General features: G+C 37.8%; 1 protein-coding gene across 1 annotated transcript in view; it reads left to right on the top strand.

Annotated features, from left to right (window-relative positions):
• INTS7 (integrator complex subunit 7) overlaps positions 1-14,347 on the top strand; it is an 85,657-nt gene that overhangs the window by 49,268 nt on the left and 22,042 nt on the right. The window contains exons 9-13 of the mRNA XM_077763178.1: positions 2,590-2,724; positions 5,970-6,067; positions 8,425-8,664; positions 10,243-10,380; positions 11,503-11,709. Coding sequence (XP_077619304.1) covers positions 2,590-2,724; positions 5,970-6,067; positions 8,425-8,664; positions 10,243-10,380; positions 11,503-11,709 — 818 coding nt within the window. The remainder of the gene's footprint in view (positions 1-2,589; positions 2,725-5,969; positions 6,068-8,424; positions 8,665-10,242; positions 10,381-11,502; positions 11,710-14,347) is intronic.

The raw sequence follows: 14,347 nt of genomic DNA, 5'->3' as shown, positions 1-14,347 counted from the left end.
ATTTATAAGCGTTTGTCAGGTTATACTATTCAAGCACTTCTTGAGCTTTGTCCTTTTACAGAATTCTGAATTTCATTAAATTTCAGTTTCTATATGGAATTAAGCAAAAGGTTTAAATAACCGCACTAGGTCATATTCACAAGAAATTAAAATCAAGGATTTTCCAAAATCATACTATTTTCATAAGCAATAGTAAATGTTTATGTTTTTGTTGATTAGAGTTTTTAATTATAAGCAGGATAGCTCATAAAACAAACTTAAATTTTGTGTCTAAATCACATGCTCATAAGCATGTAAAATGTTCATTGTCACGCATACCTAAGAAGAATGCTAAATAAAGTCACACTGAAATACTTTACCAGTCCACCAGCACAGCTTCAGAAGTGTGATAGCAGGGGTGTGGGTGAGCCACAACTCTCATGCATTGCTTGTGGGTTGTGAATTATTAAAGGTCTGCATAGATGATTTGGAAATATTCATCAAAATTATAAATGAGCCAGAAATTCCACTTCTAGGAATTTGTCCTACTGACATATTCACATATTTGACAAATGACAAGTGTACAGGGTTATTCATAGCATCATTGTATGTAATAGCAAAATACTGTCTATCAGCAGGGGTGTAAGAGCATAAAAAAATCCATCAGTAGGGACCTCATTAAAGAAATCATAATGCACAACTGCAATAGAAGTCAGTGTCATTTATTAAAAGGAATATATGGCATGGAATAATCTCCACGATACAGTGTTTAATGAAAAAGCAAGATCCAAAAGATCTTGGAAAGGAGAAAGAGAAGTATGTGCGCTTGCAAATTTATAGAGCCTGGAATGGTACACAAGGAACTGATAACATTGCATGTATGAGGAAGACTTCTCACTCACTGACTTTTTACCTTTTTCTACTATTTGTTGAACCTTTTGAACCAGTTGGATTTATCTTAGTAAATAAAAAATTAAATTTAAAAATAATGTCCCTAAAACAGGTAACATAGAAAAATGCCACAAAATACTATATTTGAAAGGCAAAATATTGGCCATTCTCCACTTACCATGAGGATGTGTGAAGTTTTAAATTGTATTGATGTGCATACAGGGAAAAAAGATTTATTTAAAAGAAACACTCTAGAAAGTTAATGAAGTAATGTCACACTCATTTGTGGAATTTGGGATGATTTTTGTTTTTTTCCTTTGGATTTTTCTGGGGTTTTGCCAAGTTTCCTGTGATGAGGCTTCATAGGAAAAAATATAAGTTGCATGACATGTTTGTAAATTTATAAATGAGTCTGTTTTGTCCAAATCACATAGGAAAGAAAACGAATGGAGGAAATACAGTGCCATAGTTTTGAAGAAGCTTTTCAAATATTTTAAAAACACTGAGGTTTTACCTGAACTAGTATTTTTATGTCAAACTGGAAATCAGTAAGGCGACATATGTCCCACATTGCCAGAGATAGTCTTGGTTTATGCCTCTCGTAAGTAGTAATCGTGTCCCCTTTAGCCTCAAAAAATATGATCACCCTTGGTATGGGAGGCAAGGTTAAGTTGATAGGAATCATGGAAAATAAACAAGAGTGGAAAAAGGACAGCAGGAGCAAAAGACTATGCCAAAAAGTTGAAAAGCTTTAATCTTCTTCAAGCTCCTTCACTTATACTTGAGTGTTTCTCTATTATAAATTAAAGTATTTGCAACATAAGCCTTACGTTACAGACTTTCAAGTGTGAATTTAAAAAGTCACTGTGGGGCGCCTGGTTGGCTCAGTCGGTTAAGCGTCCGACTTTGGCTCAGGTCATGATCTCACGGTTCGTGGGTTCGAGCCCCGCATGGGGCTCTGTCTGTGTTGACAGCTAGCTCAGAGCCTGGGGCCTGTTTTGGATTCTGTGTCTCCCTCTCTCTCTCTGACCCTCCCCTGCTCACGCTGTCTCTCTCTCTCTCTCAGAAATAAATGGAAAAAAAAAGTCACTGCAGTCTACAGCATGGAGGTTAAGGTATAAAGCACAGGGGTAGGATATAAGTAACAGATTTTATGCTCTCAGGGGCAAGATGCTTAAAATCTTTGGGCTTCAGTTTCTTCTGTAAAAAGCATTGAATCATTGATCCCAGAATCCTTTCCAGTTCTAAAATCATGAATTCTGTGTAAGCCTTTTGCCATATAACTAACTATATGCCAGCCATTGAGGTGGGAAAAGCAAACTTAAAAGTTTTCTCTTTTTCTTTCCTCTCTTGAAGGTAAGGTTTATCTGATCAGAAGCCTGTATTGACATCCTAATTTTAATGAGAATCCATTTACATTCCCAGGATACACTTTTTAGTTGTTTTGGCTTTTGCTGTGTTCCTTGGCCAGTTTTCATTAATATGTTTGTGGGAAAGTCCTATATCATTTTAGATCCTAATCTTTACAGCCTATCGCATATACCTACCCATTCTAAGTATCTTGACAGGAAAAGCAGGAATGATGGTTTTTATTGATGATGAAATAGAAGTAGATGGAGTAGAAATTTTCTTTGAAAATGAGAAAAATGAACCTCTACGTTGAACTGCTTTTGAACTATCTGAGTGAATTAAGTGTGCTCCTTTTCTCTTCTTGTTTAGGAAACGTGGGTTCTTCCCCCAGATCCTCTGACTTGGTCCGGTTAGCCCAAGAATGCTGTTACCATAATAACAGGGGCATTGCAGCTCATGGAGTGCGAGTCCTAACTAACATAACTGTCTCCTGTCAAGAAAAAGGTCAGTTTGATCAGGACTGATACTATGTATAAACTTTCAAATTGCAGTTTGGGTGGAATTGTGTGTGTGTGTGTGTGTGTGTGTGTGTGTGTGTGTGTGTGTGTGCGTTTGGGTTTTTAATCTCATTATTTTTAGCACATGTGCTTTTACCTACTAGTGCCTCGTGAAGTGTTCTTGGAGCAGGTTTTCTCAAGCCTGTGAAATCCTATGAAAAATAAAAATTCACACATGAGGACCTTGGAATTGGGGTTGTGAAATTGAAAGATTTCATGGAGCCCATTTACTTTCAGTGTTCAACTTTGCCATGTATGGAGCTGTGGGTAGGAATCGCTTATGACTGCCCCATGGTATGACAATTTGTTCACCTGTACAAAAGCCTGAAATTTTTAGGAAAAAATAACTTATCACGGGACTTCAATAGCAAATAGTTTAACCCGTGGGGCTTAAATAGCAGTTTCACCTAGGAGCAAATGAATTAACAGAGTAATATGAATTAAATTGGCATAGAATTTGTCTCTGGGTATTTAAACTGATTTGCATAATTTAGGATCTGACTAGAAAATGCTTAGGGGAGCCTGGGTGTCTTAGTTGGTTAAATGGTTGGCAGACTCTTGATTTGGTCATAATGCCAGGGTTCTGAGGGTTCTGAGATGGAGCCCCACTTGGGGCTCTGTGCTGACTATGGAGCCTGGTTAAGATTCACTCTAGATTTCACCCCTTGCCCATCTCCGCTGATGGATCTCTCTCTCTCTCTCTCTCTCTCTCTCTCTCTCAAAAAAAGGAAAGAAAAATGCTTATATTTTATTATATTCCTAACATCCTTGATCTAAAGAAAAGCTTGAATAAGTTCATGCTGGTGTTCAAAACCAGAAATGTATTTTGGATATTTCTTCTGTTACAGTGTTTATTTTGATTTTTATTAAGGATCTTAAGTGGAAATCTTAGCACTCACAAGATGTCAGCACTGCTCTTTCTTAGTACCTACTTTTTCTCTAGCATCCTGACCTTCAAGTGGTCTTAACACTGTTTGTCAAGCTGTATACTAATTCAGGTGACATTTCTTTACTTAAAAAAAGATTTTTTTAATATTTTATTTTTTTGAGAGAGAGAGACAGACAGCATGAGCAGGGGAGGGTCAGAGAGAGAAGGAGACAAAGAATCAGAAGCAGGCTTCAGGCTCTGAGCTAGCTGTCAGCTCAGAGCCCGACGCAGGGCTCGAACCCACAAACCATGAGATCATGACCTGAGCCGAAGTCAGACTCTCAACCGACTGAGGCACACAGGCGCCCCTAGTGACATTTCTCTAAATTGTTCTTTAAATGTTGATTCTTATTTGAATAATTAAACCTGTTTTATTTTTGATACAGTTATGAGTGTTGTCTACCATGTAACATAGAAAACTGTGTATTCTCAAAGCTCATTCATATTAACCTAAATATGGTTAACTAATATATTCAGAACTTTCTAGAACATTTAGAGAAATTTTAGCCCTATGGCAGTGGAAAGATGCTGTAGTACTGCTATTACATGAGACATCTTAAGGAGTTTATTTTTCGTGGTCTGACTTAAAACGTTAATAAGATTATGTGGCATCTTCATTACTTCCTAAAAGGGGTGCAGTTTTCATTAGAAAGTTACGTTATAGGTGAAAATGGACGAGCATAATCTATGTGTAGTTAGGAAGGAAGATTAAAGATTTATGTCTAGTTAGGAAGATTTATGTCTGGTTAGGAAGATACTACGTGGTTTGCCGTTCCTAGTATTTTCCTCAGCTAAGTTGATGACACTGTTTCAGTTATGCTTTATTTATACCTTTACGGCTTTAGCTCTTGATTTAATGTGGGTACATATCTTTTTTAAAATATTAGTTTCAGGTGTACAACATAATTATTTGATACTTGCATATATTGTGAAATGATTACCATAGTTAGTCTAGTTAATGTCAGTTACCATACAGGTACAAAATTTTCTTGTGATGAGAACTTTTAAGATCTACCGTCTTAACAACTTTCAAGTATGCAATACAGTGTTATTAACTATATTCACCATGCTGTACATTACATCCCATGACTTACTCATCTTATAACTGGAAGTTTGCACCTTTCAACCCTCTTCTCCCATTTTGCCTACCACCTGCCTCTGGCAATCACCAATTTGTTCTCTGTACCTATGAGCTCAGTTTGTGTTTGTTTGCTTTGGCTTGTTGCTTGTTTATTTGTTGCTATTAGATTCCACATATAAGTGAAATCATATGGTTATTTGTTTTTTTCTGTCTGAGTTATTTCACTTAACATAATGCCTTCAGGATCAATCCATGTTGTCTCAAATGTCAGGTTTTCCTTCTTTTTGTGGCTGAATAATGACCCCTTGTGTATCAATATCACATTTTTCTTTATTATCTTATCGGTTTTTCCATATCTTGGCTGTAGTAAATAATGCTGTAATGAACATGAAGGTAAATTTGTCTTTTTGAGTTAGCATTTTCATTTTCTGTGAGTAAAGATCCAGAAATGGAATTGCCAGGTCATATAGTAGTTCTGTTTTCAGTTTTCTGAGGAACCTCCATGCTGACTTCCAAAGCAGTTACATCTCTTTACATTCTCACCAACAGTATACAGGGTTTCTTTCTCCCCATGTCCTCACCAGCTTGTTCTTTCTTGTCTTTTTGACAGTAGCCATTCCAACAGGTGTGAGGCGATCTCTCATGGTCGTTTTGATTTACATTTCTCTGATGATTGGTGATGTTGAGCATCTTTTTGTGTACCCATTGGCCATCTGGACATGTCCTTCAGAAAAATGTCTCTTCAGGTTCTCTGCCCGGTTTTTAATTGGATGGTTTGTTTTTTGCTGCTGAGTCATAGGAGTTCTTTATGTATTTTGGGATTAACCCCTTACCACATACATGATTTGCACATATTTTTCTCCCATTCAGTAGGATGCCTTTTCATTTTGTTGATGGTTTCCTTTGCTGTGCAGAAGGTTTTTAGTTCGATGTAAAGTGTATATTTTTACAGTCATTAGTAAAGTAGTGAAAAAATAGAAGTCTAAAGATAGCCTTTACATTTCAGAAGTAATGACACGTACTTTTTCAGGAAGGTTAGCTTTACATGTGGCAGCGTTTCCTATATCTTCCATTCCTTCCTGTTTTTTTCGTGTGTGTGTGTGTGTATGTGTGTGTATGCACGTGCATGCATATTTAATCTTCTCCATTTGACCACGGTAAAACTTAACATTTTTTTCTCTAGACCTTTTGGCACTGGAACAAGATGCTGTCTTTGGCCTGGAATCCCTTCTGGTACTTTGTAGTCAAGATGATAGTCCAGGTGCTCAAGCCACATTAAAGGTGAAAACATCATTTATTTTAATATAATGCCTGTTTTTATTGCCTCAACTAGGGATTGGCAATGTCTCTATAAAGGGCCAAATAGTAAATATTTTAAGTTTTACAGGCTATCCACTCTTGTCACAACTACTCAGTTCTGCAATTGTAGGACAAAGCAGCCATGGACAATGTGCATAAGGGGAAAAAAGAAAGTATGGTGGTATGGCAGTAAAACTTTATTTACAAAACCAGACAGATGTTGGCCAGAGGGCAGTAGTTTGTCAACTCTGGCTTAAAGAAACATTTGCCCTTGATCTTCACTTTCAAAATTCTCACTTTGACCATTGTTATACCAGAGGATAGACAAAGTAAAAATCTGAGCTTTGGCCTATTTTGCCATCACTTGACAGTTTTTATTAAGTTGAAGTAAATACATATGAAGGTCCTAGACAATGTAGGGCAAAGTTAAATAGGCAGAGACCCTGCACTTATGGAAGTTTATAATCTGAAGTAACACTGATGAGAGCTAATTTAAATTTATTACATTTTTTATTATACTTAAGATATTTAAGATACTGGAGATTTTTAAGGTTTTTAAGATGTGAAATGAGACTACTCTTATTGGAGTGAAATATGAAATGCGATTTGTGATGATACAAAATTAAGAAAGGTGGGGCTAATAGAAGTAAAAAGCTATTAGGTAGATATTGGAGATTATAAGAATGATAGGTTGTCTAAGTTATGGTTCAGTTTGAAGAAAGTCATAATTTAGGATGTTAACAAAAGGTATGTCGCAGTGATGAACAGTAAGGATATTAGTAACATTAAATAAAAACTGATAATCAAGAGGTGGGAAGAGAAGTTTGGCAAATGATTCCTCCCCAGAATCTCTTTGGAGCCACAATACATTTATATAAAAGTTTTTAAAAAAGAGAAAGAAAGAAAACAAACCAGATCCTTTTCTTGCTGATTACAGGTGTGAGTAAAACACTGGCCTCAGCACAGTGGGACATACATAGATGGTCAAGAAAGGTCTCCATCTAGAACACATTGATATTTATCTGATGATACCAAACAGAATGCATTAAGTTCCCTGGTAGTACAAATGAACGTGCAGCTCTAATGAGAGGAGAGAGTTAAGAGTGATTCTCATGTTGGAAGAACGGTGAATAGTCCACTGTGGCTAGATGACACAATTAGGAGATCGGGAAGATCATCTGCAGTTCTGTCATGGAGGTCACCAGACTTGATGCCAAGGAATTTTGTCTTGATTCTATAGGCAGTTGAGGGGATATTAAAATTTCTAAAGTAGTGGACATGCTGTAACATTTGTGGTAGTTATTATTGTTATTTACATATGTCTGTAATGTGCCATACTTTGTTGACAATTTGTATATACATTTTTTTCTTTACAAAAAAACCCATGTAGTGAAATTTGTCCCTCTTTAAGGCTCACAAGGAAATTAAGATTCAGAAAGATAAAATAACTTGTTGAAAGATACCTAGCTAATCAAAGGCAGGCTGATCTTCAACTCTGGACCTATCTGGTTCTGAAGACCACATTGTGTCTTCCTAACACATACTGAAAGCTACATGGTTGTAGTGTGAAGGTGGGTTCATGGGCCCATGTTTTCAAGAAATTGAAATTGGGAAGTGATTTATATTGTGGTAGAGAGAACAGAAAAGAGATGGATATTGAAGATTTGACAGAAGTGGAATGACTAGATGTAGCAGTCAGTTGGCTATGTGAAAATGAGATGACTTCTGGTTTCTGGTTTTGGTGGCTGGGATATGAGTCAATGTCATTAACTGACCTGCATAGAAGTTCTGAAGCCAATTAATTTTTGGATTTCAGGTGAGAAGGAAGAAAGAAAATTAGAAGTTTCTTCCCCACTTCAGTGTGCCTAAGAGTCATTTAGGACATCTTTTTTGAACTTTAAACTCCTAGTAACCCAAATACTAAAAAAAATTAATCCATTAAGTTTGGGATAGGTAGGGTTCAGAAATCTGTATTTTCATTAGCATCCTGGGTGATGCTGGCATAGGGAAGTTTATAAGCCATACTTCAGAAGCAGCTTTTGAAAAACAATGAAAGTGCAGCATGGTGATATCCCATTTGGCATATACTTNATAGGCTTAGATTGAAATGAGTGATTAATATACAGTCCTGACTTACTCTCATTTTAAACATGGCTCACTTTCAGATCTTATTTAATAGTAAGATTCACTTCACCATGTGTTTCTCAGGCAGGAAAATGTTATGCCTACAGAAAACCTTTTCCTTGATTTTTCCTAATCACTTGTACCACGTTCTTTTCTTTAAAGCTTCAGTTAATTCCTTCAAAGTGTAACTGGTCCATCTTCTATTCAATGTGCAGATTGCTCTGAACTGTATGGTGAAGTTAGCCAAGGGCAGGCCTCATCTTAGTCAGTCAGTGGTTGAGACCCTGTTGACCCAGCTGCACAGCGCTCAGGATGCTGCACGGACCCTCATGTGCCATTGCCTGGCAGCCATTGCTATGCAGCTGCCGGTGCTGGGCGACGGAATGCTTGGGGACCTCATGGAGCTGTACAAGGTGATCGGACGGTCGGCCACAAACAAGCAGCAGGAACTTCTGGTAAAGAGCCACCTTTTGAACCCGCTGAGTATGAATAGATCTGGTCCAGTGGGAATTACTTTAGGAAGGCAACATTACAGTTTGACTACTTAAAAAGATTAATCACATAAGACCAAGAGTATGCTGAAGTCAGAATAGAATTGGAACCATGAGCTCTTGACTGTTTCCACTTTTGATTTACAAAGCTCTATTTAATTCAGATATAATACTGCATTCTTCCAAAGCCTTGTCAAGTCAGCTTAGTCTAGCAAAGCCTCCAATCTGATATTTTTCTTTTATTACAAAGTGAAAATAATATTTTTTTTTCTTTCTAATGCAAAGTAGTAATGAGCTAAACCCTATTTTGTACTTTCAAAAATAAAATATAATGTTAACAGTGACCATAAATTAGCTCAAATTCCTCTTTTCCCATTGAGGACCTCTGTAGCTGTTTAGAATCCCGTTTAGGTTTCAGTGTAGTCCTGGGGTTGGGAAGGGTGCTCACTTTAGAAACAGAAGGCAGGGAAGCTATATAATAATGTGTAGTTGGAAGTTCTCCAGGGCTGAGAGGAGGCTTCATTCTAAATAAGCGTAAATGAGATGTAAGCCTTAAGTTGGCCACTCTGTATTGTGGTCATCTGAATTTAGGGTTTGGGGAAAAGTGTAATGAGATTTCTTACTCAAGCTCATTTTATATTTAATCCTCCAGGGAGGATTGTGTAAAAGATTACCCCCATCTCATTCCTACCAGGAAAGGTTACCCTTGATGAGCAAGCGGCAGTGGTCATGGGAGTGACATCATGCAGTTATCCCAACATATGTGCACCTTTGTATGCATCAGCCTCAGAATGCTAAGACGCAGTTAGCCAAGTTTATTTTTTATTGAAGCAGCATTTTCAACTAATGTTCTTTGTCCCTTTTTTATTAGTACTACTGTGAGGCAGTTTTAAATTATGAAACATAATATTAAAAAAGCACAAGGAATAGTATGAAAACATTTGCATCTATCACTTAGCTTAAGAAAAAAATATTATCACTACAGTTGAATTGTACTTCCCTCTGTACCTCCCTAATAGTATCTTCTTCCTTCTCCCAGAGGTAACCACTATCCTGCACTTGGTGTTCATCGTGCCCATGCATGTTATACGTTTACTACCTTGGTGTATATTCTAAGTAGTAAACAATATTCTTTTTCATATTTTTAACTTTATATAAAGGTTATCCTGCTACATGAAGTCTTTTGCATGTTTTCTCTCTTTGCCTGTTTGGTGTGAACCATCTAATAGATAAGTGTATCTCTTGTTTACCCATTTCACCAGTCTGTGGTATTTCACTGTGTGATTATATCATAATTTACTTATTCGTATTATGGGCATTGTTTCTAATTCTTTTCTATTATAAACAATGCTCTGAGCAGTGGGATAAATTGCTTAATGACCTCAAAGTGGAAAATTAATAAATGTTAAAGGAAAGCAAATTTTGTTCCTTTTTGATGGGTTCCAATTAGTTTATCTTCTCCCTTTCGGGTAAAGTCATCTATGACGGTGAATAGAATTACATGTTTATTACTTCCTTATTTTTCTTCCTGCTCAACATTAGGTGAGTTTGGCCACTGTGATATTTGTAGCAAGTCAGAAAGCACTATCTGCTGAAGTCAAGGCAGTAATTAAACAGCAGCTCGAAAGCGTCTCCAACGGTTGGACTGTTTACCGAATTGCCAGACAGGCATCCAGAATGGTATGTATCATCCTTCCGCATGAACCGGGTTGGTGAAAGTGGCAGGTTACAAACCTTTGATTGTGTGATTGTCACCCCTAGTCAAGACAGAAAATAAATATGGAAGTATGTTTTAATCATGGGATTGAAAGATGATAATGGAAAGAACCTAGTTTGTAACTTTTCTCATGTGTTGTTATGGGGAAAGTCCCACAGGAATTCCAAAATTATGAGCTTGTTTTGGCTGAAGGTTATTAGTACCACTTCATTTTGCCCTATATTCTCATAACCGCAGCTGCCTCCAGCCCAGCACTCTGTCCTCCATTATCAGTATACCAGACCTTNAATGAGAAAGAATGAAATCTGGCCATGTGTAGCAACATGGATGGACCTTGAGGGTGTTATGCCCAGCCTTGTCATTCTTATTTGGAGACAGGGGCACGTTTTAGTAGGCTGTTGCCTGCTCAGCCATATGAAAAGCCTAACAATTTTTAGTTTGTTTGAGAGGAAATAATAGAGTTTGGTTAGTATAGAAATCCTATGGGAATAAGACCAGAGAGCAAGTTTGAGAAGTGTTATCCTAGATACTGTAACACATGTTCTCATTTTATAGTGTTTCTCAAATGGGAGGAGGAGCTCTGTTGACAGGACAATTCCTTGTTATACCCAGTACCTCCAAGCATCCAGGCACTGCAGGATACTGAGCTCACATTCCCTCCAACAGCTCCCTCCTCCCCCAGTCATTTCTGGAGGTATGCGTGGTGCTGCTAATAATCACTTCAGGGAACTTACTGGAGTTCCCACCCCTCTTCCCCGCCCCACTAAATAGCGCAGACAGAATGGCATACAATGGGTGTTCATACTTTTCTGTAGTTTAAACTAAAATTCTAGACGTGAATTATAATTCATTCCATTTATTTTCTCTTTGGAACTGTTTTAGAAAAGAACTTTCAGACATTCCGTTACATAAAAGCAGCTCAGCATATTTTCTCCGAAGAAATACTTAGACTGAGTCTCAAAGAGTTATATAATATGAAGAATGATTGTTAAAATCTATTCAAGGTTTGAGTTTGTCTTTTAGCTGCCTCACCACCTAATTCAAGCATAGAATCTCATCTTGTGCGTCCCCCCACCTTTTTTTAGGGTAACCATGACATGGCCAGAGAGCTTTATCAGAGTTTGCTGACTCAGGTTGCCTCAGAACATTTCTACTTCTGGCTGAATAGTCTGAAGGAGTTCTCACATGCAGAGCAGTGCCTCACCGGGTTGCCAGAGGAGAACTATAGTTCAGCACTTTCTTGCATTGCTGAGTCTTTAAAATTCTACCACAAAGGGATTGCTTCCTTAACAGTAAGTCCTCTTAATTCTCCTTTGGTGATGATGACTTGTGTGAGAATGGTCTCCCTTTTCTTTTTGGGTTATTCTGCTTTAACTACCTTGAAAAATCTGCTGATAAATGTATTTAGCTATATTAAAACAAATAGGACATGGTAGTAAATCCTTAACCCCTCCCCCATGTTTTAATATTCATAAGTTGATGGAAGTTTATCATTTTGTTTTTGTCGAGTACTAGGTACCACGTAGAAGGAGGATTACTGACTCCATGCAGAACAGACATGTGGAGATAGGATGTTCCCTCTCTAGACTCCTATTAATAAGAGGTACTGGGTCAGTACCAACCACCACATGGAATCCCCGCCTCCTATTTCATGCCTAGCAGCTGCTCACTAAGAAACTAGAGTTTCTTACTTTGTAGCTAAAGAAGAAATTATCAAGGATGCTAGTGTCCCATTTTTTACCCCTCTGTGATACCCTCCTGTTCCAAATTAACAGTCAGCCAGCTGCTATTTTTTGTTTTCTCTGCTAGGAGAGTAAAGGGGTTGCAAGAAGGGCAGACCTTTAACATTTCTTACATTTCTTTGAAATAAGTCATATTCTGAAGTAAAAACCTATGTCCAAGAGTAGCATTTTCTGTATTAATGCGAAGATTTGTTTTTCCCCTCAAGAGTAAAGAGTGTATATAATCAACATTAGACAATTTGTAAGTATTGTCACCCAGCTTTTAAAATTGTGTATATTTACATGGAACCCTAAAACTTCTGGTACCTGTTTATGTATACTTATCACATAATCTAGAATATTTTTAATGGTGGGCCATCCCAAAAGAGATGATCCAGAGTAGAATAAAGAATAAACAGATGTCACAAAAGGGAATATTCAGACTACCGTGGGTACGTATCTTTTGAAGTATAATTTCTCTTTTGGCTAGGACTAATCCACTGTTTTAAAAATGGGAATATACAAATGGCTTCTCTCCATCTTAAAGGGTAGCATTGACTACAGTGATTCTTTCCTCTTGATTATTCTGGGAAAAGAGTGTTTTTACCTATATCAGGCTAATAAATGCCTCAGAACATCAAAAGGTACAATTATCATTGCAATTAGTAGAATTATTTCATTTTCTAGTTCATGTGGGGCTTGTTTATCAGTCAACACAGAAAACGGTTCCAACTGTGAAAGAAGCTCAGAGAACAGTGAAGCAGACAGAATTAATATTATGAAAATCCTGTTGAATATGTAATAGTCTTTAATGATTTGTGGGGTATGTGTATTTAATGAGGCTTGGCAGTAATTAAGGATTGAATTCTGACATAGAAAGAAAGTCTCTACTCAGTTGACAGACAGAAAGCCCTTGTCTTCATCTCCACTCTGCCGTTAACATATTATGACCTAAGGCATGTTATTGGGCCTCACATCATCTCCTTTTGAAATGCAGTACTTTTATTCGGCAGACCATACGCACTTACTATGTGCCAGACTCTGCTTTGAGGTTAAAAAAAAAATTGGGGGGAAATGATTCTCTTCTTGAGAATAGGGTAGAGAAGAAGGCAGTATGATCCTTACCATCATTTGGAACTCTCCACATTTCTGATTGTACTCTACCATCAGGGTTTTTGCAAAGACTTTATTTTAATCATTCATTGAGCAAGTGTGGATTTGAGAGTAGCTTTTACGTCTTTGTAACTGAGAAGATAGGAGCACGGACTGCGCTTCCACTCCTGCCACGTGAATGAGTCGACATGAGGTTGTACAGCTCTGAATGACCTCCTTCAGCCAAACCAAACAGGAGATGCTCAGCATTCTGTGCTCACAGGGACCCTGCAGCAACACTGGGTGGCTAATTTCCCAACACGGTGATTAATTAGATAGAGTTATCTTGCTGCTTAAGAATAAAAATTGTAAAAAGTATTTTAGTTTTCTGTGCTCTGTAACAAATCACACAAATTTAGTGACTTTAAGACAACACTCATTTGGGGCGCCTGGGTGGCTTAGTCGGTTAAGCGTCTGACTTTCGCTTGGGTCATGATCTCGCAGTTCGTGGGTTCGAGCCCCACGTCGGGCTCTGTGCTGACTGCCAGCTCAGAGCCTGGAGCCTGTTTCAGAGTCTGTGACTCCCTGTCTCTCTGACTCTCCCCTGCTCACGCTGTCTCTCTCTCTCTCTCTCCTAGAAATAAATAAAACATTAAAAAAAATTAAAAAAAAAAAAAAAAGACAACACTCATTTATTATTTCACTGTGTCCATGAGCCAGAAGTTCAGACATGGCTTAGCTGGGTCCTCTGCCCGTGTTGTCACGGTTGCAGTCGTGGTGTCTGCCAGGGCCTGTCTTGTCAGAGGCTCGAAGAAGTGCAGGGTCCCCTTCTGAACTCACATTTGCAGAATTCATTTCCTCCTGGCTGTAGAATCTGTGGAAGCTTCAGGGCCAGGAGGATTTCTCGCCTTCAAGACTGTCTTTTAATGGGCTCACCAGATAAGAGGAGATCCACCCAGAATATGTGAATCTCTCTTTTGATTGAGATAAAGTCACTTCATCAAAAATCTAAATTACATCTCCAAAATTCACCTTTGTCATATTCCATTAGTTAGAAACAAGTTACAGGTTTCATTCACGCTCAGTGATTACTAAAGATGTGGATACCAAGGGGTAT

Source organism: Crocuta crocuta, unplaced genomic scaffold (genome assembly GCF_008692635.1).
Source record: "Crocuta crocuta isolate KB4526 unplaced genomic scaffold, BGI_CrCroc_1.0 scaffold3, whole genome shotgun sequence".
In the NCBI taxonomy this organism is placed as follows: Eukaryota; Metazoa; Chordata; class Mammalia; order Carnivora; family Hyaenidae; genus Crocuta; species Crocuta crocuta.
This window is presented reverse-complemented; position numbering and strand designations above follow the sequence as displayed.